The following is a 25,557-nucleotide window of genomic DNA, read 5'->3' on the forward strand; positions in this document are numbered from 1 at the left end:
AAAGTGACTCTTGGGACAGCCAATCAGAGGAAGCCAACACGGGCGCAAAGAAAGGGGAAAAGGAAGGGTCCTTGCCGCCATTTCACGTGAAAAACAGCGCGGTGAAAGAAACAAGCAGAGCGATACTATCAGAAAAACAGCGAGATTTTAAATTCAGTTCATTATCTACAGCTTTAACAAGCATTGTAGCGGAATAATAGCACGCTAGGGTCTAAAGGTTTTTGTCCTAATTGGCCTGCTTAGTTGTCTGGAGAAGAAGAAAATGAGCTACGGAAGGCCGCCGCCAGACGTTGAGGGGATGACCTCCCTAAAGGTGGACAACCTGACTTACCGAACTTCGCCGGAGACCCTGCGCCGAGTTTTTGAGAAATACGGCCGTGTGGGAGATGTGTATATCCCGCGGGACAGGTACACCAAGGAGAGCCGAGGCTTCGCTTTCGTGCGGTTCCTCGACAAGCGCGACGCCGAAGACGCAATGGACGCCATGGACGGCGCGCTGCTCGACGGGCGGGAGCTTCGGGTTCAGATGGCTCGATACGGAAGGCCGCCAGACTCCATGTACAGCCGGAGAGGCCCTCCGCCACGGAGATACGGATACGGACGCAGAAGCAGGAGGTAATTTAGGTCGTTGGTTTAGCGCAAGGGACTGTTTACACTAAGCTGTTTGCAAAGCACATGGTGACCTAAACGAAAGTAGTTAGCATTCTTCCACTGTTTATGTTTACCAGCCAAAGATTGCCTGGTAATCCTCACTGACATGGTGGCTAAAGCGCAAGGTAGTTTACAAATGCATTATTTGGTATAAATAGTTGTTGATAACTTAAATATATTGTTTAGTCGTGAATGAAAACAAAAAAATTACTTTCACATTTCCCCTTTAAAAAGCTGTAGGACCTTTGCTGACTAAGTTGTTATATTGTCTCTCTCTCTTTGTCTGTAGCCGTTCAGCCAGTCCTCGCCGTCGAAGACGTAGCCACAGCCGGTCCAGGAGCAGAAGCCGCTCTAGATCTAGGAGCCGCCACCACTACAGCCGCTCCAGGTCCCGTTCCTACTCCAGGTCAAGGTCCAAGTCTAAGTCCAAATCCAGAACCCCCCGGCGAAGCAAGTCAAAGTCGCCCTCCAGATCTCGGTCCCGCTCCAGATCTAAGTCAAGGAGTCGAACCCCAGCTTCCAACAGAGGGTCCAGGTCAAAGTCGAAGTCCAGGTCCAGGTCCAAATCCAAGAGTAGACCTAAATCCCCAGAGGACACCGGAGCAGAGTCTTAACCCAAATGCAGATGCAACATGACGGTATAAAGGGGAAAGGGTGGCTTATATTATTAGTTCCAATTATATTAACTAGGGTGGCAATCAGCACCAGTTGGGTTTGTGTTCTGCAGTCTTTGACATTATGGCCATTTACATACAAAGGTCTGCAGAATCCCTGATATTTGTGTTATTTAAATAAGAGTTGGACTGTTGTAGCCAACAGTCCTAGTTCTGTGTGTGCTTTACTTTGCTTGCATGTCCAGCCAATCTAAAGCATGCACAGGCAATGGGAGATTGGGATATTTGTTGAGTATGTATGGGAGGGAGTGGGTGGTTGGGACGTGTGGGGGGGTGCTTCACTCAACACGTTCACCTAAATGTGGAATTCTTTCCTCCAAGCTGCGGAGTCCTGTTTGCAAAGGGAGGAGGAGGAGATGGGGGTGTTGCAGTGTGAGAGCAGTTAGTGTGTGACCCGCCCATGTGACCTGCCTGTTGCTGAGAGCGATGGCAGGTACTAAGGAGCAGGTCAACAAGGCAACGGTGGTTGCTATGGAGCAGGTCGTCATGGCGGTGGTTCGGGCTGTCAGTTGGTGTATGAGGTGGTGTGGTGAGGTACGTTCACAGGGACCACAGGCAGATGCACTGTGGTGTCCTCCGCCTCTCACAAAGGGAACGGACCCCGAGGTTTGTTTTTCAAATATGCCCGAGTGTAAGAGACTTGTTAGAGCTAGTTTTGGGGAGAGGAAGGGTGTTTTTGTTTTTTAACTATTGTGACAATAAATAGAAATGTTAGGCTTATTAAGAGAAATGAATGTCCATAGAGCCAGTTTGATGTGTCAGGAGAAAGATCAGTACAGAATTACATGTTATAATCCAGGTCAGCTGCAGGAGTTGATGTAACCTCTGGGTTTGGCTCTTGCTAACTCTGTTCTGTCTTTCCTTCCAGATCTCAAATGATTGATGCTATGCTGAAGACATCAGGAAGAGTCTCAGATTGAAGTGGACTCAAATATTGCCACTGAATGCAGACTCAAAGGTTATTGGAACTTGGTCTAACATGTTTTAAATGTCTAATTTGACTTGATCTACCTAAACAAATTCTGTAAATTTGGCATGATTTATCATTGTTTGTAAAGCTGAGCTTATTCAAAGGTATTTGTGAGGGGTTTTTTTTTTCTTCCGTCATTTAAATTTTCTTTTTTTACTTTGATTTTTACACTTAATTACTCTGAACTAAAGATTTTCCTCCAGTGAAAACCCTTGTTTACACACCCTTCCCAGTTAGCTATGGAAAGTTTTGAAGTTGTTTAAAAAAAGAGGGGGTGTTATTCAGTGTATTTACAGCTATGTTTTACCACTCTTACTTGGAAAATGGCTTGTTGTTCAGTGACAAGCAACCCACTTAATTTGTGACTTGCTTATCCAGGAGCATGCATTTTTCTTTTCTGTCAATTTTTTTTTTCTGTCTGGTTAAAGTTGCTTTCCTATGACTCTAACCCTCTTTCTTGTGTATCTTTTGTGCACTAGGCGCAGTTGTGTAGCAGTTGAATAATGCTGGTTAGCTGTTAAGATGCGGTGCAGTGCGGTGGTGACATGGTGTGGCGTGTTGCGGTGCTGAGTGCCCGGTGTGTTCCGGGGCTCGACCCTCCGCTGCTGTTTGCCGGTTTGTAAGCTCACAGGTGTGGCAGATCATCCATCCTCTCCTGTCTTGTGACTTCACCTTCCCTCCATGTGCTGTACAGATCCTTTCTTTTCTTTTTCTTCTCCCTCCTCCTTTCCCCCCCTTGCTCCTCTCTATGGTTTATCAACTGTTGATAACTGGTCTTGCTCGCTTTGAAAGTGGTTCCAGTGGGACTCTTAGTTGAAGGGTTTCAAGGGCAGTTCTGCCTGCTTTATGATGTGTATTGCATTCCTCTGTGAACCTCTCAAATGTCTTGTAAGTGCTTACGGTGAATGCTAATAAACATTTTTGTTTAAAATAAAATAAATTCATTTCTCACACTTTGTGCTTGTTCAGAGTCTATATTGCTGCTGAGCAATATAGAACTCCAGTTAAAAGCTACAGTGTTCTACTTCTTTCTTTTTTTGTGCTTCCACTGACTGTGCCATTTATTGGGAACAGCAGTCATTGTCAGTAAAGATTTTCAGTGGTTAACACGTCTGCCTCACATGCAAAAGTTCCTCAGGACGTGCGACACCCCCAGCCTCAGCTAGGTGGAGGTGTTGTATCCATCATATAATCTGTCACAAGTGAAAGACACTGATCCATCGATATCTGACAACTCAAAGTGTTTATATCAACAGACTGTTTTGGTTTAAGATACTTGATAACAATCTGATGGGTGTTTTGTTCTTTTTTTGTGTGTGTTTATGACCATCACTGTGTAGTACGTTTTAATTGTTAGCTAATATCTATCTACAATAGAAATGTGACGCTTTGTCTTGAAAGCATTGCTAAGCCTGTGGAAATATGCTAAAATGAATTGTTCACACAAATGGGAAGGCTGGGGCGGCATACTGACACTACCTCAGAGGATAAATACAGCAGTCGATAACCTTCAAAGCTGGCTCCATGTTACAGATAAACTATTGGGCCCAAAAACATGTTCTGTGGACTTGCCTATAAGCAGCTGATAAATAACTGAGCCACTATAAGCACTCCCAGAGGAGCAGGAGTTGGTGTTCTTGTAGCAAATAAATGATTTAAACTTCCTTTGATGTACATAATTTTGAATTTATATCAAAACAGAAAACATTAAAATTAATATAAACAGATATTTAATGTTTAATTATGCACTCTGAAATGGATTTGTGTGTAAAACATAGGCTCCATAATTGTTGATTGGGTGCTTATAATTGTAAAACCATAACAATTATAATGCTTCATGTAAGCCAAGATGGGGATGGAAACGTTAAAGTGGGTGAACTCTGCTAAAGTTAATGTCAGCATTTTATTTTGCAACTACAGTTTTGGTGGAGAATTTGTCATTTCTAGCAGAAAAGTTTATCAAACAGGAGACTGTACACTGGTGCTCAGGGTAGTTGTAAAACTATTTACCATCATTTACATTAGCAACATCTATGTTTGTAAGTTGATCTTTAGTCTGTATATTATTCATTTATTTATTTATCAAAAAAAATTCAAACTTAAAAGTTGCAGATGCACACTGTAGTTGTTTGTCGTAGGAGGGATTGATGATGGATGGGTTTTCCTTCCAGGTCGGAAAAGTAAAAGTGCTGAAATGGCTTAAATTTGCATTCCTACTAATGGCCAGTAGGGGGGGCAACTTGACCAGTATCAAAGGGTTGTATAGAATCTAGCTTAGAAACCTAACCTTAGAAACACTCTCTTAATGAGTTTATGATCTAATTTTATTGGTGGGTTTAGACCCTTTTTGGGGTCTATAGTGCAGATTCAAACACACTTCACGAAACATTAACAAAGAAAAGAGGACTTTGTTCTGATAACACAGGGTTATTGATATAAAAAGTGATGGTTATGTGTAATTTGTTTTTGTTTGTTTTTTTGCCCTTTAAAAAACTCCTGTCTTTAGCATGTAGAATCATGGTCTGAATGCTTTGTTGCCCCAAACACATTTGCTTTCCCTCGCTGACCCCTGACAGAGCAATAGAAAAAGAAAAAGAGACATGAGGAAGGAGAGAGAGAGTAAATGTGTTTTCTAAATAGTGAAAGTTTAGTTGAATCTTAGCCGCTGTGCAGTGTAATGTAGATTTGAGTGACCAGTGGAAATTAAGCTTACAGTCATGCTAAGTTCAGTCACATAATAAATGAAATCATGGTAGAAAGGTTGATTGTGGTCATATCAAGCTCAAAAAGATTCAAGTAAAGTACAGATACCTGCAAATTCTCTATAAACAATACACTGTCAGTGCAGAGGATGGAAATAAGCCAGGCAACAGAAAAAAAAAAAAATATATATATATATATATATATTGTATTTTCTTTAATTTTCTCTGCTCATGTTCTACTTAACAGATTCAATTTGAGAGCATTTATTAGTATTAAAATTTAGACTAAAATAAAGTTTGTACTCCTATTTATTGTATTATTACATGAATATAGGACAGTTCAGTTAGCTTTGCATCAAAATAACTGGTACAATTTTTTTTTTACTTTTACTTGAGAAAAGAAGCTGATTCCGTAGTTTTACCGGAGTTTTTTTTTTTTTAACACTAGTACTTGCACTTCTACTACAGAATATCCGTACTGTGGCCACCTCTACAGTCCATCCATCCATCTCATGTAGTTCGCTCTTGGTTCACCTTCCACTTTAATCCGTGATGCAGACTACTTGGAAGGTGCACACTAAGGTGAGAACACCTTATGTATAAACTGTTGGTAAACCCGGCTTGACTTCATCAGCCTGCACCTTAGGCACACGGGCTCTGTCACAAAGCATTTTAGTTTCTCGCTTTGTGCGCTAGGACCGCCGCTGATGCGATTAACGGCACAGACGGGCGGCGAGCCGAGACCCAGCACGTTGCAGAGGGCCGTGCATGCCCACCTGACAAGCATGACAGCCTGGGGATATAACCGCAGGGATATTCGGCTCACATGGAGTGAGGGGCGGAACCAGAGGATGTGACGTCCAGCTCGGAGAGGAGATTGTACCATGTCTCGTAAACGCTGCTCGTTAACGTTGATGTTTGGTGGGGATTACTGCAAGCAGCGGGATGGCCGATTGAGCGCATACGGTGGGTTAAAGTGAACGGAAAGCGGAACAGCAGCATTTAAGAGTCACGACACGGGGGCAAGGCACGCCTACAATGGATATAACCTTTGTATTATTTGCTATTATTTCTACGCTTCTCGCCATTGTGGTCGCAACGTCGCTTTTTAACGGCTCTTCGCCTGCAGCAGACTTTGCAAATGCGCGGAGTTATTTCGGACACAGAGATGGTGTGACCAGAGGATTAGATCAATCCGGGCCGAAACAGAATGGCCATCTACCCGATAAGAAAAAGAAGAAGGAGGCGGACGACTGGTGCGAAATCAGCGGGAGCTCACACGATCACTGGGATGTAGTGAAATCTGTGCTTTCTGTAAGTAGCCTGTCTGTAATCCGCCTGTCATTTAGTGTAAACACAGATAGAGGTCTGCGTAGATCTCCCACAATCTGTTTCACAACTGTCCCTCCCACTGAGAGACTCGAACCCAAGTATAGAAGCTCAGAAAAACATTTAGATCCTTATTTCTATGATTCTCGATTTAAAATGACCGTAAACTTAAAGATTGTGTAAAAAATGCACTAATTCTGATCTATTAGTGTTTACAACGTTACATGTGAATACAATATCAGTACTGATGCATTAACGTAAAATCAGAATTTTAAAGTTGTAGCTTTTCCTCACAAAGATGTTTCACCTTCTTTGTAGACAGCTGCGTATGTCAGCTGATTGGACAGTATTCAGTATAAATTTTGATAAAATGCTTACTTTGAGCCAAAGTTGAATCTCAAATGTGAATAATAAAGGTTTTTCTAACTCTTATCATAGTAGGTGTATCATTCCTGATAGTTTTTGGCAATAATTCAAAAATAAGAGATGATTTGATCAGTCAAGAAAATGAGAAGTATAAACTGTACCTAGTGGTAGTTGTTTTTTAACTTAATAAAAAAAACAACTACCACTAGGCCCCTCATTTTGGGTTGCAACTGTGTGGGAAATCCAGGATGTGCTTACTGAGTGTGTAAATTCATCAGTGACATCACTGTCTGTGAGGAAAACATTGAAAAGTATGATATGATTTTCCTCATTTATCCCTTAATTATCTAACAGGAGGAAGCACACTCCCACCCTCAATCTGAAGAACTGGAAACCCTGGCTGATTGGTCCAGGCCTGGATCTAGGAATACAATCTTAGAGGCAGAGTCATCATCCGATGCTTCATCAGGGACAGGCCGAAGGTCGCTCATTGGGCTTTCTGATACACAGCTCCTAAAGTGTGCTTTTTCTTACCCCCAAACTGAAGGAGCATCAGAAAGAGCGGGGATGAATGGTATGCACTTTTACTCACTTGGAAAGAGCAAAATATTTTAGATTTCCTTTTTTGTTTTTTGGCCTTTGTTTGTTTGTTTTTAATCAAAATTGGTTCTGTTTCAGCAGAAAAGGTGGAATCAAATGCAAATAATTCCTTGAAGTACGTCCCAGGAAAGGCACGATCCCACCACATGGAAAAGATGATGACCAAAGAGGAGCTGGAGGAGGAGCAGAGGTCAGTGAAAACTACAAATATGAAAACCCATTTCAAGGCTCAGCCTATAGAAAAAGGCAATTTATTAATCAGCAACAAGCAATTATTATTCTCCAAAACTGTCCATCATGACACTTACCTGTACACAACCTGGTGACCGGAAATCATTTTTATTAAAGGTTCCATGCAGAACTTTTGATTGATTTAACTGCAGTCTTTAACATGGCATAGCTAGCACTGGTTTGAAGCTGACCACCCCAGCATGCTTGAAGGTGTTGTTAGGAAACACAATCCAAAGCCACATCCATTTTTTTGTGTGTTTTGCCTGTATGTGGAATCTATGTCTTTTAAACAGAAATCAGGCTGTTAGAGCGTTTAAAGGTTCACGTTTAGTGGCTTGCACTTTATTCTTAAAGCATCATAAAATGTTTTCTTATGGTAAATAAAACATCTATTTATAACATTGCAAATTAAAATCTCAGAATTGGATGTCATCACTCCTTAGTTTAACATTTGTAACTCTAAAAACAATCTTAACTAAATGTGTGTTTTTCATCTATTTTGCTTTTTCAGCGCCCTCCTCCCTCTAACCTTATCTACGCTGCCTCACGTGTGGTTGTGCCTCTTTAGACTGACACTCTGAGCCTTCCATCTTTAGCTCCTGTATCACTGCACAGCTTTAGGCTAGACTGAGTAAGGCGAGATTGAGTCTTTGCCAGGCATTAGCTGATGGATGAATGGCACTCAACTTAAAAAAAAAAAAACACTTCAAGTTTTTTTTGTTTTTGTTTTTTTTAGCACTGCTGGGTGAAAAATAATAGTTTTTTTTCTGCATGCCCTGCTCTTATCATTGCAGGATATACTTCACCACAAACTTTAACTGTCTGTAATCCTGAAAAAGGAGCAAACTGGGTAAAGTATGACTCATTGTCACCTGCTTGTCCCAGAAGAGTCACTTTCTGGCCATTGCATGAAAACTACGTCAAACTTGACCTCAGCAGTGTTTTCTGACTAATCAGCTCTTTAAGCTTCATTGGCCATTAAGCGACTGATGTAACTGTGGAGCGTTGCTTACCTGATCACACTCTCACTCCTCCTGCTGCCCCTTTATTCCACATTAGACGTGTGATCCTCAGGTGTCACAACAAGTGTTGATTGTATCTCCAGTGTTTGATCCTTCCAGGAATTTCCTCTCCTCTGCCACACGGTGGAGTCAGTATAATGTAACACAAGGACCTGTGGAGACAAGCAACCCCAGTCATCTCATAAAATATTCAGGAATCAATTATAAGTCATTAAATGTTAGACAGTCTGAACTGATACAAAGTCACATTGATGCTGGTAATGTTGTTTTTATTGAAATAATTTTCTACAAGATATGACATTCAATGTCTTTGTGTTTATAACTTTTACCTGTTAGAAGTTCACAATTATTTCTGCTGTTCCCTCCTTTCTCTTAGTTGCAGTAGTAGTATAACATTTGCAGTAAAAATGTTGATGCCTAGAGCTCACATATGCTGGTCCAAGTCAGTTGATGAGTCTGTAGCCTTGTAGGTTTTTGTTGTGGTTTCTTTTATCTCTAAGCAAATTTCTGCAGAGCCAAAATTCATGACTGCAAACCATGGGAGGATGTTCAGTCTGCCTACATATGTCTAGGTTGGGAGCAACAACAAAAGAAAACAGGAAGAAGGTGCCATGTTCTGGCCTAGTGAAAACTGAGAATTTACATTCATTTGACAACTATTGCTAGCCTGCACTGACTGTTTGTGTATTCTGCACATGGTACCACTGCTGCATCCCAGAATGCAAAGCATATGGGATGACTGGGGAAAGGTAAAAATCTCAGATTTGCAAATTATATGGTGGCTGGATTGGATTGAGGTCAGATCATGTTCTCACCATAAACAAACTGCTCTGGAGATTGTTTGGAGCTGAACAGAGACCCCTATTTCCGGAGGCTCTTGTTGCAGTTGTTTTATTCTTCACTCTAGTCAGATTGCTAAAACTAATCAAAAAATTAAACTGACTAAAAACTGCAGTTGAGAACACCCTACAAAGCTTTTGCACTCTTCACTATATTAGAATTGCTACAAACTTTCTGCAGAATCGCAAATAAGATTATGCAACCCTGCAAACTATTGATAATTTGGATTTGTTAATGACTTTTTAGTCCTTCCATCTGGTAAATATTTAAGGACCCAGTCCCACAGACCGATCAACAACCGTCTGGTAACAAATGGTCGCTATAGGAAAAGTGCCCTGACTGATTCTGAAGTGGTGACTGGAGGTTGCTTGCTCTTGGTTTATGAAATTGGTCATAGAAAATGTTTCTGGTTCAGCAAGCAGATTGCTTTAGGCACTCATAGTTTGCATGAAAGATGCCGACTAGTCTGCAAACATTTGCTCACTACTCACACTCAAAGAAATGCAACACCTGAAATGAAAGAAAAAGCACTTTTTAAAACATGTTGATTGTAGATGTAACTTTTACTTTGAAGTCAAGTATTCTCCATTGGATTTAGGTCAGCAAAGCAGAGGGGCAGTCAGTGGTATCAATATCAATAGCCCCCCTTTTTTTTTTTGATCAGCTCACCACAACTTGCCACGACTCGACTCGGATCAGTTGGTTTTCCATTACAATTGAGTACCACATAATGTGCATGGTGGTTGCTATAACAAAGGTGGACATTGAGGCAATGATATATCTGCTGCACCGGATTATAAGGTGTACTGTCAATTTTTGAGAAAATAAAAAGGATTTTAAGTGCGCCTTATAGTCTGAAAAATATGGTGCCTCATTCCCGGGTTTCAAAAATGCCAATTCTGATTTTCGCTCTCATGACTCATCAAGTGACACCACTGACCAGTCAATCAGCGGCATGCAGTCTGATGACTTCACATTTTACTACTTGCTCAGATCGCTTGCAACCCCAGCTGAGCAGGTACTATTTTAGTACCTAGTGCCATGTGCTGTGATGTAATGAAAATTCCTGAAAACCATGGCTAGTTGAACCGAGTAGGTAGTAATGGAAAAGGGGCTAATTACTTCATTTCCATGAATTCCCTCCATACTACATGGCGCCCCTTGTGGCAGATCTGTTTGCAACGCGCTCTGAGTTCTACGCTCGCTTCGACACCCTCAACATCAACTATCACAGAGGGATTCCACCAGTGGAGGCAGCACAGAGCTCTTCATTCACTGTGACATCAACTGAGTTTTATACATGGTTCTGAGGAGGACTAACCCCTGAAAAGCAGCCAGCCCTGACAATATCCCCGGCTGTGCTTTGAGGGTCTGCTCTTCAGAGCTGTGGTGTTTACAGACATTATCAATTTGTCCCTCACCCAGTCAGCTGTGCCCACATGCTTCAAGTCCACCACCATAGTGCCCCTCCCCAAGAAAAAAATCCATAACCTGTTTGAATGACTATTGCCCCATCACACTCACTTCAATTGTAATAAAGTGATTTGAGAGGATAGTCATGTTCCATATCAATGAAGTCATCCCGTACACATTTCAGCCTCTGCAATTTCCATATTGGAGGAATCGTTCTACCAAGTACGCTGTTAATCAGGGGTCCCCAATTCCAGGCCTCGAGGCTGTGCTGCAGTTTTTAGATGTGTCCGTGATCCAACACAGCTGATTCAAATTGCTAAATTACCTCCTCAACATGTCTTGCCGTTCTCCAGAGGCAGGGTGAGATCTAAAACCTGCAGGACACCGGCCCTCGAGGCCTGGAGTTGGGGACTCCTGCTGTTAATGTTGCCATCCACACAGCCCTGTCACACCTCGAAAATAAGGATACCTGTGTTCGAATATAGTTTCTAGACTACAGTTCAGCATTCAACACCGTCATCCCAAACAGACTGGTGGGGAAGCTGTCTACTCTTGGACTAACACTACCCCCCCCCCCCCCCCCCGTTGCTGGGTCCTGGACTTCCTCAAAGGCAGACCTCAGTCAGTCCACTCCTGTACACCCTCTTCACCTATGACTACGTCCACTCCAAGAGCAAGACCTCCTCCATTAAGTTTGCTGATGACACAACCATCGTCAGGCTGATCACTGGTGAAGAGGAGACTACTTACAGGGAAGAGGTGGCCTAGCTGGTGTCCTGGTGCCTGGAAAATAATCTCTCCTTAAATACTGAGAAGACTTGGGAGATTATTTTTGACCCAAGGCTGAGGAGAGACCAGCACGCTGCACTACACATCAAAAAGACTCGGATGGAGAGGGTGAAGACCTTCAAATTCCTCTGCACCCTCATCAGTGAGGATATCACCTGGACCCATAACACACGGCAGATCACCAAGAAGGCTCAACAACAACTCTTCTTCCTAAGGAAGCTGAGAAAATTTGAATTAAACCCAAACTTCTCAGCAGCTTTTACAGGTGCACAGTGGAGAGTATCTTGACAAACTCCATCATAGTGTGGTGTGGGAACAGCACCACTCAGGACAGAAAGGCTCTCCAGTGTGTCATTAAAACAGCACAACTCATCTGTGGAGTACCTCACCCACCACTACAGGACATTTACAACACTCATTTCAGGAAAAGGGCACACAACGTCAAGGACCGCACCCACCCAGAGCACACAGTGTTCACACTCCTGCCATCTGTCAGACGCTACAGGAGTGTGAAAGCAAGGACAACCAGAATAAACAACAGTTTCTGTCCACAGGCCATCAGACTACTGTCAAACTTTAATTATCCATAAATGTAAATTTGCCATTTTTTACATTTATATTAACCTGTAAATTTGCAGTTTTTGTACATATCTTTACATGTACACCTTAATATTGCATACTTTGTATATATTATCACTGTGATTGTGTTCCAACTACTTGTACTTTAAATTCTGATTACACCTACACATAAGCTACATAAGTTACAAGTGCTACAAAGCCCTGTATTACTTATGACTTTCTTTTAGTTGTGTAAAAGGAACCTGCAATGTATGAATGTATGAGTTTTATTGCTCTGCATAACTATTTCTGTTTTGCGGTACACATGGCAATAAACTTATTGAATCTTGAATACTATTGCAACATGAGGCCTAGCATTGTTGTGGACCAGCTGGAACCCCAGACCTACTGTATATGTGTAGGATCCTACAATGTGTCCAAGAACTTCATCCCAATACCTAACGGTAGTCAGGGTAACATTATCTAGTCTTACAAAGGTCCATGCCTCCCTGCATGGATATGCCTTCCCAGACCATAACTGACCCATCCTCAAGTCACACATGGTGAATGATGTTACAGGCAACATGTTGTTTTCTTAAGCTTCTCCAGACCCACAGTGTGAACCTCCTTTCATTTGTGAAAAGCAAAGGGCAGCGGTGGTGGACCTGCCAATTCGAGTATTCTGTGGCAAATGCCAGCTGGGCTCCACATTGCTCAGGCCACCCTCATGAAGCATGTTTCTGATTGTTTGGTCAAAGACAGTCACACCAGTGGCTTGCCGATATTTTGGGTTCTGGGAATGCTTATACTGTTCCTGCATCCACAACAGAGCAGATACAGGTCCTACTGATGGGTTAATAACTTTCTACGGCCCTGTCCAGCTCTCATAGAGTCAATCGTCAGTGGCCTCCACCTGTAAAACCGTTCCTATTTTGAGTGTTGTGTGTTTTGGTTATTTGAGTATATTATTGAACTAAATAGTGTAAATAAAGTCTTTGAAAGTAATCCAACATGTCCAGGATTGTTTGCATTTTTCACCTCTCAGTATTTCTTTTGGTCTTTTCTTCCCAGGGTGCAGCATGAGCAACTGACTGCAATCTTTCAGCTACTGAAAGAGAACAAGGAGACTTTTGGGGAGGTGTCAGAGGGAGACATAGAGGAGCAGCTCCGACTCTACTCCATCTGAGAGCCCTGTCGTGTCATAGATGCTCACTACGACCGTTTATTCTTAAAAACTACTAAAAAAACGTCTCCAGTACACCAAATGAACTTTTTTGCAGTATTCAACGTGGCTGGACAGTGCTCTCCCAATTTTCTGATTTATTGTGTTTTACTGCTTTGATTTTGTTGTTCTGACCACCTGTCATCCACATGAAGGGAAAACCAAACTAGACTGGATCAATTCTCACACTGAGCAGGTTAATATATGAATGAATCCTAAAAGAAATTAAAGGAATGCTGTTTATTTTACTTTTAAAATATATTGCAGATATAAGTGATATAAACTCTGAGTTATGTTTGTTTCTGAAGTTGGTTGTGTAATAAATCACATTGTTGCTAATATCTGTGTGTGTGGCTTTGTGTGGCTGAATACACACAAATACAATACAAATACACACAGTTTGCTTATCTGTCTGCAAACTGTGGTGTAGCCCAGCCCATTCACATCAGTGAGAGTGTGTCAGCTTTGTGTGCATACATGTGTGTTTAATTGACCAGCAAGCTTTCACTTGGCAGCGATGGCATCCCAGATCTCCAGGATGTTTTTATTGCTCCTTGTAATGACAGTTAGTTTTGTGGTTTTCATTCTATCCCAGGAATCTTTATCAAAAAGGTAATTTTTTTTCATATCTATCTATGTATATCTATGTATTAATTTGCTAATTCTGAACTTTTTGCTCCCTTTTGTCCTGTTGCTGTTGTTGCAGTTGGACAATTTTCTCAGGAAAACATGAACTCGGATGGGAAAACTTTTCGTTTAATATTAACCTCTGGGGACAGAAAGAAAAAACAGCTGTGGCTGAGACTCCAATACCTCTCCTCTACAGAGGAAATTTCACAAAGGCTCCTCAGTGGGATTTTGATGATGTCTATAACCAGGATGCCCCACCTAGACCAACAGTAAGCATGTTAAGACACAATATGACAGAAACAGGACAAATGTAGTAATTAACTTGATGGCTGTAGGCTGCTCAGCCATGCAGTCAGTCTGCTTTCACTTAATGGTTTCACTCCTTTAATTAAAATACATAATTCTTAATTATTCATCAAATTTCTGTAACTGTTGTGTTTGTTGTTTCCTCGGGGTATAAAGCTTTCACAAAATCATTTGAACCAATTTCATGATTTAATATTTCTGTTATTATCAGACATGTGCCCAATCACTGCGAAATTCTAAGGATGAGAACTTCAAGAAGGCTTTTCTTCCCAACATACGTTTGTTTCTGCACAAGGACAACATTAACATGAGCGAGTGGAATCGCCTTTCACATTTTAACAATCCTTTTGGGTTCATGCAGTTCAAATATGATGGTAGGTGTTTGTGAAACTGATGCCAGATTAAATATCAGTATATATGTGAGCTTGATCAGCAACTAAGTAATAGATTTTTTTTGTTATTTAATTTCTTCTTCCAGTTTCTGACTCCTGATATTATAATAAAGACAGATACTGTTGGTGTTAAAAATATATATATTATGGCACCTTTAAGCAGTGTTTTTTGTGTCATCTACAGTTTTCTGTAGTAAAAAGTTCCTGGTGAATCAGGCCAAAGCTCACCAAGGATTAATTAAATGATGAGTTAAAGAAAGTGAAGTTTGAACTTGTATTAAGACACATGAAATTATTCATACAACACTAAATTAAGATCAAGTTACTTGAAAAAAGTAATCAGTAACTAATTACTGATTACACTCCCCCAAAAAGTAATCCCATTACTTTACTGATTACTCATTTTCAAAAGTAATTAATTACTTAGTTACTTTTTAAAAACACGATTTACAACCTGAATAGGTGATAAAGCGATAGATCTTTCAGCCCAATTCTACTTTTTCTGCATAATCCATCATATAAAATGTAATCAAATGAAAAAGTCTCTTTTTAAAACTTGTTTTATTAGTTTTAATCTTTTAACTTTATGCATCAAGCAAAAATTTAATTATATGCAACATTCTCTGACTGGAAGAAATTTGTTTAACATTTAAACCTATTTTCTGCAACACTCCATCTTGATTTCCAGGTTAAGTACTTATGCTGTGAGAGGAATTATATTGAACTGGTTAAGTTCCTTAGATAATACTTTTCAATGTGTGCAGTATTTAGGTAACTCATCTGAAAGAATGAAAATAGAATGTGGGGTGCTTCAAGGTTCTGTTTTAGGAACAAAACGTTTTAATTTATATATAAACAACATTTGCAGATGACACAATTTTTTATTGTTCTAGAGAAAAGTTGAAAGAATTGGCTAAAATTTTGGTTATTGAAATGTAAAAACTAAAAAAATAGTTTGATGTAAATACGTTATCGTTGAATTTGGCAAAAACAAAGTTTATGATATTTGGAAATCGTGTAAAGGAGGAAGAGGTAGTATCATCTATAGATGGAGTATTGATCGAAAGAGTTACAGAATTCCATTTTCTGGGTGTAATAGTGGATGACAAGTTAACATGAAAATCTCATATTGAACATGTTTAAAAAAAGATGGCCAAAAGTTTTATTGGCCATCTTTATTTATATCCTGGGTAATGCGATATATATATTAGATTACAAGGCAATGCAAATATTAGATTTTTCATTATTTTTACCCTATCTGAGTTATTGTGTCGAAGTATGGGGGAATACATATGCGACTAATATAAAACCATTATACTTATTACAGAAGAGAGTGCTATGAATTATGCATGGTGTTAAATGTATGTCTGTACTCATGTGTTTCTTTTCGTTTGCAGAAGTGATGGCTTCAGTGAAGCTGATTCCAAAGCCAAAAGAGCCACTGCTCCTCCCAAAACTAGGTGGTGATGGCTGTATTCACTGTGCTGTGGTGGGTACTGCAGGAATTTTGAACGGCTCAAAAGTGGGTGCAGAGATCGATGCTCACGATTACGTTTTTCGGTACGTAAGAGGTATAAAACAAACCTGTTGTTAATGTTCTTTAAACTGAAGGGAATTGTAAGGGTCAAATGTCTCAAAATCTCATTGCCGTTTGGTGCAGAGCACAGCAATCACTTAGATTTGATGTAATCTCTAGGGACACACAACATTCAAAAATCCAGCAGAAATATATACCTAGTATATATCAAGTGTGTATTTCTATAATATGTGTTCTATAATATTTCTTCAATCAGTGATGAGTAATAAGGTTCTAGCTTTGAATGTAACTTTGAATGCTTTCTTCTTCTTCTTTTCCCATAAAGCAACAAACTATTTATCCAGGTTAAATGAAGATCTTCTAATTTAGTGAGATCCCATTTCCTCTCCAGCCTATGAGTACTTCTGATTTGAGGCTTTTTCAGAGGAGCCTCAGTATCCAGAGTGTTACGTAGTAAAGATGTAATACTATTAATAAGATGATCAACTGTGAGAGTAGAGTTCAGCTGGCTGCTCTGCTCTGTGGTGGCACAACGAATTGAGGAAGATAACAGTGGAGGAATTATATCCTTAAACGTAGTTACCGCACTTTCAGAGAGACATCTACTGTGACAGATGCATTAGCCCCTGCTGTGTAATGCATTATTGTAAATTTAAACAAATTTAAATTGGTGGGTGGGTTCTTTTATATTTGATCTGAGCTGAGCATTAAAGCAGATAAATGTCTGAGAAAATCAGAAGTTCTGAGTAAGGACCAGGTGGCTGAAATATGTGTATATATATATATACATACATACATATACATATACATATACATACATACATATATATATATATATATATATATATATATATATATATATATATATATATATATATATATATATATACATATATGTCTAAAGGCATATACATTAACTTTGTGATTCTCGATGAAGCCCTTACTCCCCTAGACAAACGCAACAGGTCCAGATGCTCTATTTGAACTTCAGGTCCATGTAACACCATTTCAAATAAAGTGGTGGACAAACATCATGCACTGATTGACATATGTTACTCACCGACCGCTCTCAAGCTGTCAGGCCGGGCAAACAAAGAGCTCCATCGTAGAGTCAACATCCTCTTCTGTATGCTATGTACACACAAATATCAATTTTTCTATAACATCAGCACCACTGTTAAGTTTGCAGATCATACAGTTCATTGGATGCGTGACGGACAAACAGGATTCGTACAAGGAAGAGGTTCACACTTAACATTTGCAAATAATAACATAGTCTTCAACACCAGAATCAACAAGGATGTTGCCACAATGATATTTAGGCAACATCCTGGTTGTTCTGACTTGCAAATTTAAATATCATGTATTAAAAATATAAATTTAACTTCGTACTCTAGAGAAAAGAAGAGAAGATGAATTAATGGAGTTTTAGAACACATAATGAAAACACCAAATGAGGAAATATCTTTAGGATGATTGATGGTCCATCCCTCGGACACAGTGTGGTGTTCCTGAACCAGCTTAACAATGGAATCACTACTTTATGCTCACCATTGTCATTCTAATGAACAGTGGTATTACTTTCAGTGTTATTTCCGCTTGTTGTCCACCAACTGATCTTTTTCAACATGGCACTATTGTATGACTGTGTTGGTCTTTACCATCATTTCAATGAACTATTATTACAGGAGTTCACAGATTCATCTCAGAAAGAGATGTTGCAACAGTTTTCTTTGTTTACTGTTTCAACTTCTTCTACTCTCATATTCATGCTGATGTGTAGGTCTCTTCCAAAATATTCATTTTATTTATGGAACTGATTTCAAAATGACTAAGGGCATTGAAGAAGAGATTTTAACTAATGATATTATAATGACACATCAAAAAATGAGTTTCTGTCACAAGTTTCCTTTCTTTAAATGGAAGTCTGTTGAAGACCAATAAAAAGGGTTAGAACTTGAATAAAATCACCATTGGGGTGAATTAATTTTTAATTTTTTGTTTCTTATAGATATTGAAACAGGTTAATTTCATCTTCCTCCACCTCATCCTTACATCTCCACTGGTGGTGGCAGAAGCAGCCCAGTGTGACTCTGAGGCCTGTACTTTTAAAGTATATTTTTTTCTGATCGCTATAATAAACAGCAATGAACAACAGCTTGCTAAAGCATTTGTTTTTACACTCTGGAGATATGAGATAAAAGCAACAGTGAAAGGGGGGACTGAAAACACTAATAAAACCTAGGCTGGGATCAGCTAAAGGAAGAAGTTAAACGTAGAAAACATAGCAAAACCTGACAACCGGGAACAAGGAGCCTGAGACATGAAATCATCAAGAGTAAAACACAAAGGTACGCAGAGTGAAACACTGGGACAACGGGGAAACAAAACCCAATGCACTGAACACAGGAAGCAAGACTCTCCAAAGTAAAACACGAAATACAAGACAGACACAGAGATGCAGACTCGACACTGAGACCCTGAAACATGAGACGCAGAACCAGAACAGATACCAGGAACAGAAACCTAAGAACTGGGAACAATAAATATAATACAAACAGAAAACCACAATTCCCAGAAGAACTCAGAAGAACTCATGGCATGGATATGGACATTACAGTTAGTTTTATTAAACAAAAGGACAAGAGCACAGTGGTGAATTTTTAAACAATTTTATTTGTCACATACAGACTACAAAATGTAGTGAAATGCTTGTGTCTGAGTTACGGACAGGCTGCAGATGTAGCTGCGCCATTCCAGGGCTTGGTTTCTGCAAGATACCAGGTGGGAATCAAACTACACAAAGGTGTGTAGTCTTACCACTACACTATCCAGCTGCCATTTACACCTGGGTGTACATGTACATCTTGGTTGACTGCTGCTTCTAAACATATGCATTATTAGTACTGTATGCTGCTCAGTAACATTGAAAATGTATTATTTACTGTTACTGATGCTTATGTTGGTTCTTCTTTTTTGCTTGTTTTTTTGGGGTTTTTTGTATCAGCAGGTGATTATCGAATTCGGTTCTTTAGAATTCTTTTAACGACAGAGAAAGACCCCGGACTCAGTGTGGTCAAGCTCAAAAAATAATCTTTATTGTACATTTCCGGAAACGGAGAGCTGTAGACACAAAGACGCACACACAGGTCTAAAAGCATTGCAAGCCAAAGGCATATTTATAGTTCTGCTATACATCACACACAGTTTCGGTCAAAACAACTCTGCTTAGTTTTTACTTTCTGTCTGCACGCTTCTTGTTCTCTGCACAAAGCGTGCAGTTTCCTGTCAGTACTTTTGGCTCAGATTCTAGTCACAATGGCATTTTCCTACTCTGGCCTCTATAAAACAATATAAACAGAAAATAAGCACTAAGAATATATATTTATTTCGTAACATGATCAAGCAGTTTTACTGTGTCTTTTCTCTCTCTATCCATCTTCTCCTCTATTTTTCTTCCCTTCTCCTTCTGTTAACTCTCTTCATTCTCTTTCCTGTCCCCCGGTCCTGTCCATTCTGATTGTAATAACTCAAAATGAAAACAAACAAAAAAATATAAATAAACATAATAAAAATAAAAAATATAAAAATGACAATCAAGTAGATATATATAGCCAAAGCTGCAATGGTCTACTTAGAAAAATAAACCTGTTAGGCATTTTTCTAGGCTTTCAGACAATAATTCTGATTGCTACAATGCCGGACAGGACATGTGCTCTGTGTAATATATGTGATTCTTACTTTTTTGAATAATGACACCAATACACAAAAAACAGAAAATACCAACAGGAAATATCTCCAACCTGCACAAACATTTGCATCCCTACTCAAAAGTTGAAATTTCTAGCTATTAAATTTAAATCTTGAGATAACAACCAATATTTTTAACATACTTATACTTTTGAGTTATCTATTTTTTTTAATTTCAAAAAAAAAGAAATCTCTTGTACCTTATGGGAATGCATTTAGGAAATCCTTGCACAAAGGCTGCTATATAACAGACACTAACGAAAAGCATAATAAGATGAAAGCTATATCACACTACCTTCAATTTGAATGCTGTTGCTTTAACTAGTGACTGATTTTGAACATTACAATTAAATCAACGTAAAATGAACCAAAGATCAACTTTCTGAATTGTGTCTGTTTGGCAGGATGAACGGTGCCGTTATCGAAGGTTATGAGGAAGATGTAGGAAATAGAACATCAGTGTACGTTCACACAGAGCACTCCATCACCGCATCACCTTATTTTTTTGGGAAGTACGGATACAAGTCTGCCCCTCATGATGAGGTAGTAAAACTTACAAGACAACAGTGTGATATTGTTTATACTCTCCACAGACTAAAGATTATTTTGCTCCATAATTTTTCTCTTGGCAGGGAATAAAATATGTGCTGATTCCTGAGGCAATGAGAGATTTCCGATGGCTTGAGGGTCTTTTCAAAGGACATGAGGGCTCTAGTGGCCCACACCACAAGAAATGGTGATTATCAAATTTTTTCTCCTGCTTTGACAAATCTCAATTTTTCCAATTGGTTTATAGTGTCATTAGACAATCTTTTAAGAGCAGCCTTCGCAGCTCAGAGGTGAGAGTAGAGAAGAACTAGAGACAATTTACCAGCTGGGGTTTTGTCTAACTGGTAAAAATCCATGGCCTTCCTCGTGGCTCCTACATGTCACTGCTGATTACACCCACAAGTGAGATGTTCACAGGTGCCTCATTATTAGCAGATGTACTCTACAAATGCACTCTGGAAAATGCTAAAGCAACTTGAGTTCCTATCTACTTTTTCTTTTAGGGTTTAATGGACAATTGTATTTCCTTTTATTTAAAAAAAAAAAAAACAACAACTAAAATTAATAATAATATCAATTATCCCTCCTCTCTCTTGTGTTTTCACCTCACCAGGCCAGGGACCTACTATTCAGGGCAGTACAATGAGAGCCGATTCTACGTTCTACACCAGGACTTCCTCCGATACGTGAAGAACAGGTCAGACTCCTATGAGCATACTGTGATACATATGAGCAGATGTTGGTAATAATATAATATAATATAATATAATATAATATAATATAATATAATATAATATAATATAATATAATATAATATAATATAATATAATATAATAAGGTTGCAGAAAAGCTGGTTCCATACCTGGACAGATTACTGGTGCATCCCAGGGCCAACATAGAAACAGGCAACAATTCACATTGTTTCATCATCTAATAATTGTTTGTCTTTCCTGAACAAGTTTGCTCTTAAAGTTAACTCAATCCTGGGAGAGTGAATCTTCTGAGCTTCTGCTCAGCTCTGTTGGGAATCATTAAAGTTATGGTTGGGACTTCCAGTCAGTCAATTGAAATACATTATGGATTTCAAAATCTTATTTGGTTTTCATATGTCCCTATTTTCGGTGATATCAACTAGCCGGAAATTATCTTGTCGATGTGCCTCGTCTCCTTTTTCCGTTTACATGTTTCCCTCCTTGTTTTTTATTCCATCTCTTCCCTCTCTGTCATGTGCTTTCCTATACATTTTCCCCAGTCCATCTCTTCTCTCTTTCCCCCTCCATGTCTCCTCTTTCTTAATTATTCCGTATTACCCTCTTTGTGTCTCCTCTGTTTGTCTCCCCAGTCTTTCTTGTTCCCCTTTGGGTTCCTCCTTCCCGGCCTCATGTTAGGCCGTGTGTTCTTGTCTGCGACTAGTGTTTTACTTTGACAGTGTTGGGTCCTGTGTTTAGTGTGTTCTGTTTTGCTCCGTTCTCGATTAACTCCTCCCAACTGTGTTCCCCGTGTATTTCCACTTCCCTCGTCACCATCATGTGTATTTATTGTGCAAGTTTTCCTTCTTTCATTTTCAGATTGTCTCTTAACCCTTCCAGTATTTTTATTTTTTATTTTTTTGTTTGTTTGTTTTTTAATCACAGGTTCCTAAAGTCACCTAATCTGAATAAAAGATTCTGGGCAATAGTCAGACCAACCAATGGAGCATTCACTCTCTTCCTGGCTTTGCATATTTGTGACACAGTGAGTTAATATTACCTTTACATTTCTGTGTAAGAGGTATTTGTTTCCACACCTATATAGACAATACACAGACTAAAAGCTTCAAAGCAGCTCTTTAATGAAAAGAAGCTATTTAACACATGTTTTCTGCAAAGTAGATGACATCTATATGTCACAGTCAAACCACAAAACAAACGAATCTTGAAAAAAAAGCAATCTTGAAATTACGTAAATAAACCCAGATGAACAATGCCACCACGTGACATATTAGACCAAGTAATCATTTATTCAACATGATTCGGTACCTTTTAGAATCGTCTTTACCAGCAATAACCAAAGTTTCTCACATTGTTCTTCAGGAATTTTTTTCCCACTCATCTTTGCAATGTTGCTTCAGTTCATTAAAGTTTGAAGCATTTTTTTTTACGTTGACTGGGCCATTGCAACACCTTAATTTTCCAGTCATTCTCCTATACATTCGGTGCACTGAGAATATTGGTTATAAACTAAAAACGTGCAGGAGTTTTTTTATATTATTTTTTTGTACTCAACTAAATGATTGTGCCCAGGCACTGTGGCTGAAAAATACAGCGTAACTCATCTGTCCTAAAAGCTAAAGTCTTGCTTGTTGGTATGAGGTGTTTATAATATGAAAAATAATGTGCTGTGTTTGTTTGTTTGTTTTCCTAAATGTGCCATTGTACATTATGGACAAAATTCTCCACTCTGTCTTGTCTGCCCAAATTGAACAGTATTTCTGAAGTCTTTCTGGGTCATTCACATGCAATTTGTAAATTAAAATGTGCTGCTATGTTCTTTTTATAGAGAAGAAGCAACCATCAGTCTTCTGGAATTGTGCTGTCAGGCACTTTCATTAATTATTATTTCATTAATTATTTTATTAATTATTATTATTATGACCTATTATTATTGTTGTTGCTGCTGTTGTTTTTCCTGATGGGAACTGTATTAAGGTATTCTGCAAACTATGTCTTGAAAAGTAAGGATTTTTTCTCTCTCTCTTTCTGTATCCTCAGGTGGATGCATATGGATTCATGACTGATGACTACATGAAATACTCCAACTACTATGCTCACAAGTACATTAAAACAAAAGTACATTTCTATGCCAACCATGACTACATTTTGGAGAAGAATACATGGAAAGATCTTCACAACAGAAGAATAATAAAGCTCTATCAAAGAACGGACCCAGAATCAGGGACTGAAAAGCCAAAGTAACACTGAGTCCACCCATAAGGATAAAACCTACACTACTGAAGATATTCAAGAGCCATGTCAGGCAGCACAGTAGTGCAGTGGTCAGCACAGCAAGAAGTGTTCACATCCAACATATAACTGGAGGGTTTCTTTGTGTGCCTGTTCTCTCTGTGTCTGTGTGGATTCTCTCCGGGTACTTCAGCTTCCTTTGATGCTGCATGAAGACATGCACTTAGTTGGGTTAGGTTAACTGGTGAGAGTATTTTGGCCATAGGTGTGAATGTGAGTGTCAATGGTTGCGTTTCTCTCTCTGTGGAAAACTGGTGAGCTATCCAAGGTCTGCCTCACCTCTTGCCATGTGACAGCTTACTTGTGTGTCTTGTCTCTGGTTTTTTTTAAACCTTTCTGTCTCCTCATTTGTGCCCCTACATCTGTCGTGTCTTTCATTGTGTTGTCCGTGTCCCAATTCTCTCAAGTTAATCTATTTTAGTCCTGGTCTCAGTGTAAGTCACCTCCTGTTTTGTTTTTATAGTCTCTAGTTTTATGTGTGTTATGTTCGGTTTTGCTTCTTCTTGTCTAGTTATTCAAATTCTATTCAGCTGTGTTCCCTGGTGTTTCTCATCTCCCTAATTACCTGGTCTGTATACATTGTCCTTTCTTCTTTGTTGTGTTCACCTTTAAGCTTGGGGGTTTGCTGTATGATACTTTTCATTTAGATAATTTGCACTTGGCTCATATTTTCTTATTTTTACAAGTTTTCAACAATAAAGCGGTTTATGGTGGGAGTTTCTGAAGTTGACAGAGTCTTCATTAATCCCATGCAAACGTACACCTATCTGGAACAACCCTGACATATTACAATAATATGATAAACTTTTCAGATTGGAGTGGTAAAGGAATCAAATATGTAGAACATATACTAGAAGGAACAGAATTTATTTCATTTGACAGACTAGTTACACAATATGGGATCAACAAGAAAAGATTTTTAGAATATCAACAAATTAAATCCATAATAAAAAAGAAATTTAAACCGGGTCAAGTTGAACTACAAACACCACCAAGTGTGGTTCAATTTCTTACTCTTAAAACCCCCCAAATTACTATCCAAAATATACAGAATGCTTTCTAAAACAGATGAATCAATATCACTTCTTATTGCAAAATGGGAAGCGGATTTATCAGTTAACTTAGACCACAACTTCTGGTCTCAGATTTGCTTAAAAACCTTTCATCTAATCAGAAATCCCAGTCTTCAATTAATTCAATACAAAATACTACATAGAGTGCACTATACAGGTCATCGGATGTTCAAGATGGGCTTTACGTCTACCAACAACTGCTCACACTGCCAAACCAATTCACCGGACAATTATATCCATGCTCTTTGGTTCTGTCCACCAGTTCAGAAGTTTTGGCGCGAGATATGTGAAGACTTATCAAAGTGTCTGAAATGTAACATTCCAACTTCCCCCTTAGTGTGTTTGTTGGGCAGCTAATGTCACTTCAGAAAAGAATATAGCCCATATGGTTTTCACTGCCCTATGTATAGCCAAGAAAACAGTCCTCATGAACTGGAAAAATAAAAATAATCTTAATTCTAACCAATATAGAAATTATCTATTAGATTACATTAGTCTTGATACAGCCTCTGCCACCACATCAGATCAATTGCTCTGGGCTCCTTTGATTAGCTCCATCACCTAGTGGGGGTGGGGGGTCATAGTTTGGTCCCCCCTTCACTGTTGTGATTGGTGTGGGGGTAGGAACAGGCTTAGGGCGTCGGGGGTGTTCCCCGGGAGCATCTTCCTTGGGGGGCTCAACCGGTCATGGCCAATTAGGGGCTCTGTTGGCTCTTAGGTGACGGTTTCCTCGTGGCTGCGTGCAGCGGGGCTAGGGGAGGGTCTGTGCTGACGGACGGGGGTTACTGACCTGGTAGCCTGGCTGCCCCTGGGTGGGTCCGGGACGGGCGTGAGGTTCTGGGGGCGCTCCGGCTCTGGCCTGGGGCCCTGGCCGGGCCTCGGGGGCTTGGGTCCTGGTTGGTGTGTTGCCGGGGTTGTGGGCGGGTGGGTGTATGGGGGCCCAGAGCTTTC

The 25,557-nt window shown here is 39.5% G+C and overlaps 3 protein-coding genes across 13 annotated transcripts; all 3 read left to right on the forward strand.

Annotated features, from left to right (window-relative positions):
• The first annotated feature begins 49 nt into the window (after window positions 1-49).
• On the forward strand, window positions 50-2,912 carry srsf2a (serine and arginine rich splicing factor 2a). 5 transcript variants are annotated; one of them, XR_014875635.1, is made up of 4 exons: window positions 52-615; window positions 941-1,289; window positions 2,194-2,283; window positions 2,775-2,912. XR_014875635.1 is itself a non-coding variant. In XM_085169712.1 (3 exons), the coding sequence occupies exons 1-2, from the start codon at window positions 263-265 to the stop codon at window positions 1,263-1,265; spliced, it is 678 nt and encodes a 225-aa protein (XP_085025838.1). In that variant the 5' UTR covers window positions 50-262; the 3' UTR covers window positions 1,266-1,289; window positions 1,647-2,912. The 5 variants fall into 5 exon arrangements, 2 of the variants coding, with proteins under 2 accessions (XP_085025838.1, XP_085025839.1); XR_014875634.1 differs by having other exon boundaries at window positions 56-615; window positions 941-1,859; XM_085169712.1 differs by having other exon boundaries at window positions 50-615; window positions 1,647-2,912.
• Window positions 2,913-5,191: 2,279 nt separating this feature from the next.
• Window positions 5,192-13,706, forward strand: mxra7 (matrix-remodelling associated 7). 7 transcript variants are annotated; one of them, XM_085169710.1, is made up of 5 exons: window positions 5,198-6,311; window positions 7,047-7,266; window positions 7,371-7,482; window positions 8,318-8,373; window positions 13,217-13,324. In XM_085169710.1, exons 1-4 carry the CDS (start codon window positions 6,036-6,038, stop codon window positions 8,349-8,351), a joined length of 642 nt encoding a protein of 213 aa, XP_085025836.1. In that variant the 5' UTR covers window positions 5,198-6,035; the 3' UTR covers window positions 8,352-8,373; window positions 13,217-13,324. The 7 variants fall into 7 exon arrangements, with proteins under 7 accessions (XP_085025830.1, XP_085025834.1, XP_085025836.1 ...); XM_085169708.1 differs by lacking the exons at window positions 8,318-8,373; window positions 13,217-13,324 and adding an exon at window positions 8,035-8,311 and having other exon boundaries at window positions 5,194-6,311; XM_085169709.1 differs by lacking the exon at window positions 13,217-13,324 and having other exon boundaries at window positions 8,318-13,210.
• A 65-nt stretch (window positions 13,707-13,771) lies between these two features.
• Window positions 13,772-25,131, forward strand: LOC146512438 (alpha-N-acetylgalactosaminide alpha-2,6-sialyltransferase 1-like). Its single transcript, XM_085169702.1, has 9 exons — window positions 13,772-13,979; window positions 14,074-14,266; window positions 14,515-14,677; window positions 16,093-16,255; window positions 20,387-20,525; window positions 20,615-20,718; window positions 21,145-21,228; window positions 22,166-22,265; window positions 23,282-25,131. The coding sequence occupies exons 1-9, from the start codon at window positions 13,885-13,887 to the stop codon at window positions 23,483-23,485; spliced, it is 1,245 nt and encodes a 414-aa protein (XP_085025828.1). The 5' UTR covers window positions 13,772-13,884; the 3' UTR covers window positions 23,486-25,131.
• The last annotated feature ends 426 nt before the right edge of the window (window positions 25,132-25,557 follow it).

The sequence above is a fragment of the Neolamprologus multifasciatus genome, chromosome 8 (genome assembly GCF_963576455.1).
Source record: "Neolamprologus multifasciatus chromosome 8, fNeoMul1.2, whole genome shotgun sequence".
Lineage (NCBI taxonomy): Eukaryota > Metazoa > Chordata > Actinopteri > Cichliformes > Cichlidae > Neolamprologus > Neolamprologus multifasciatus.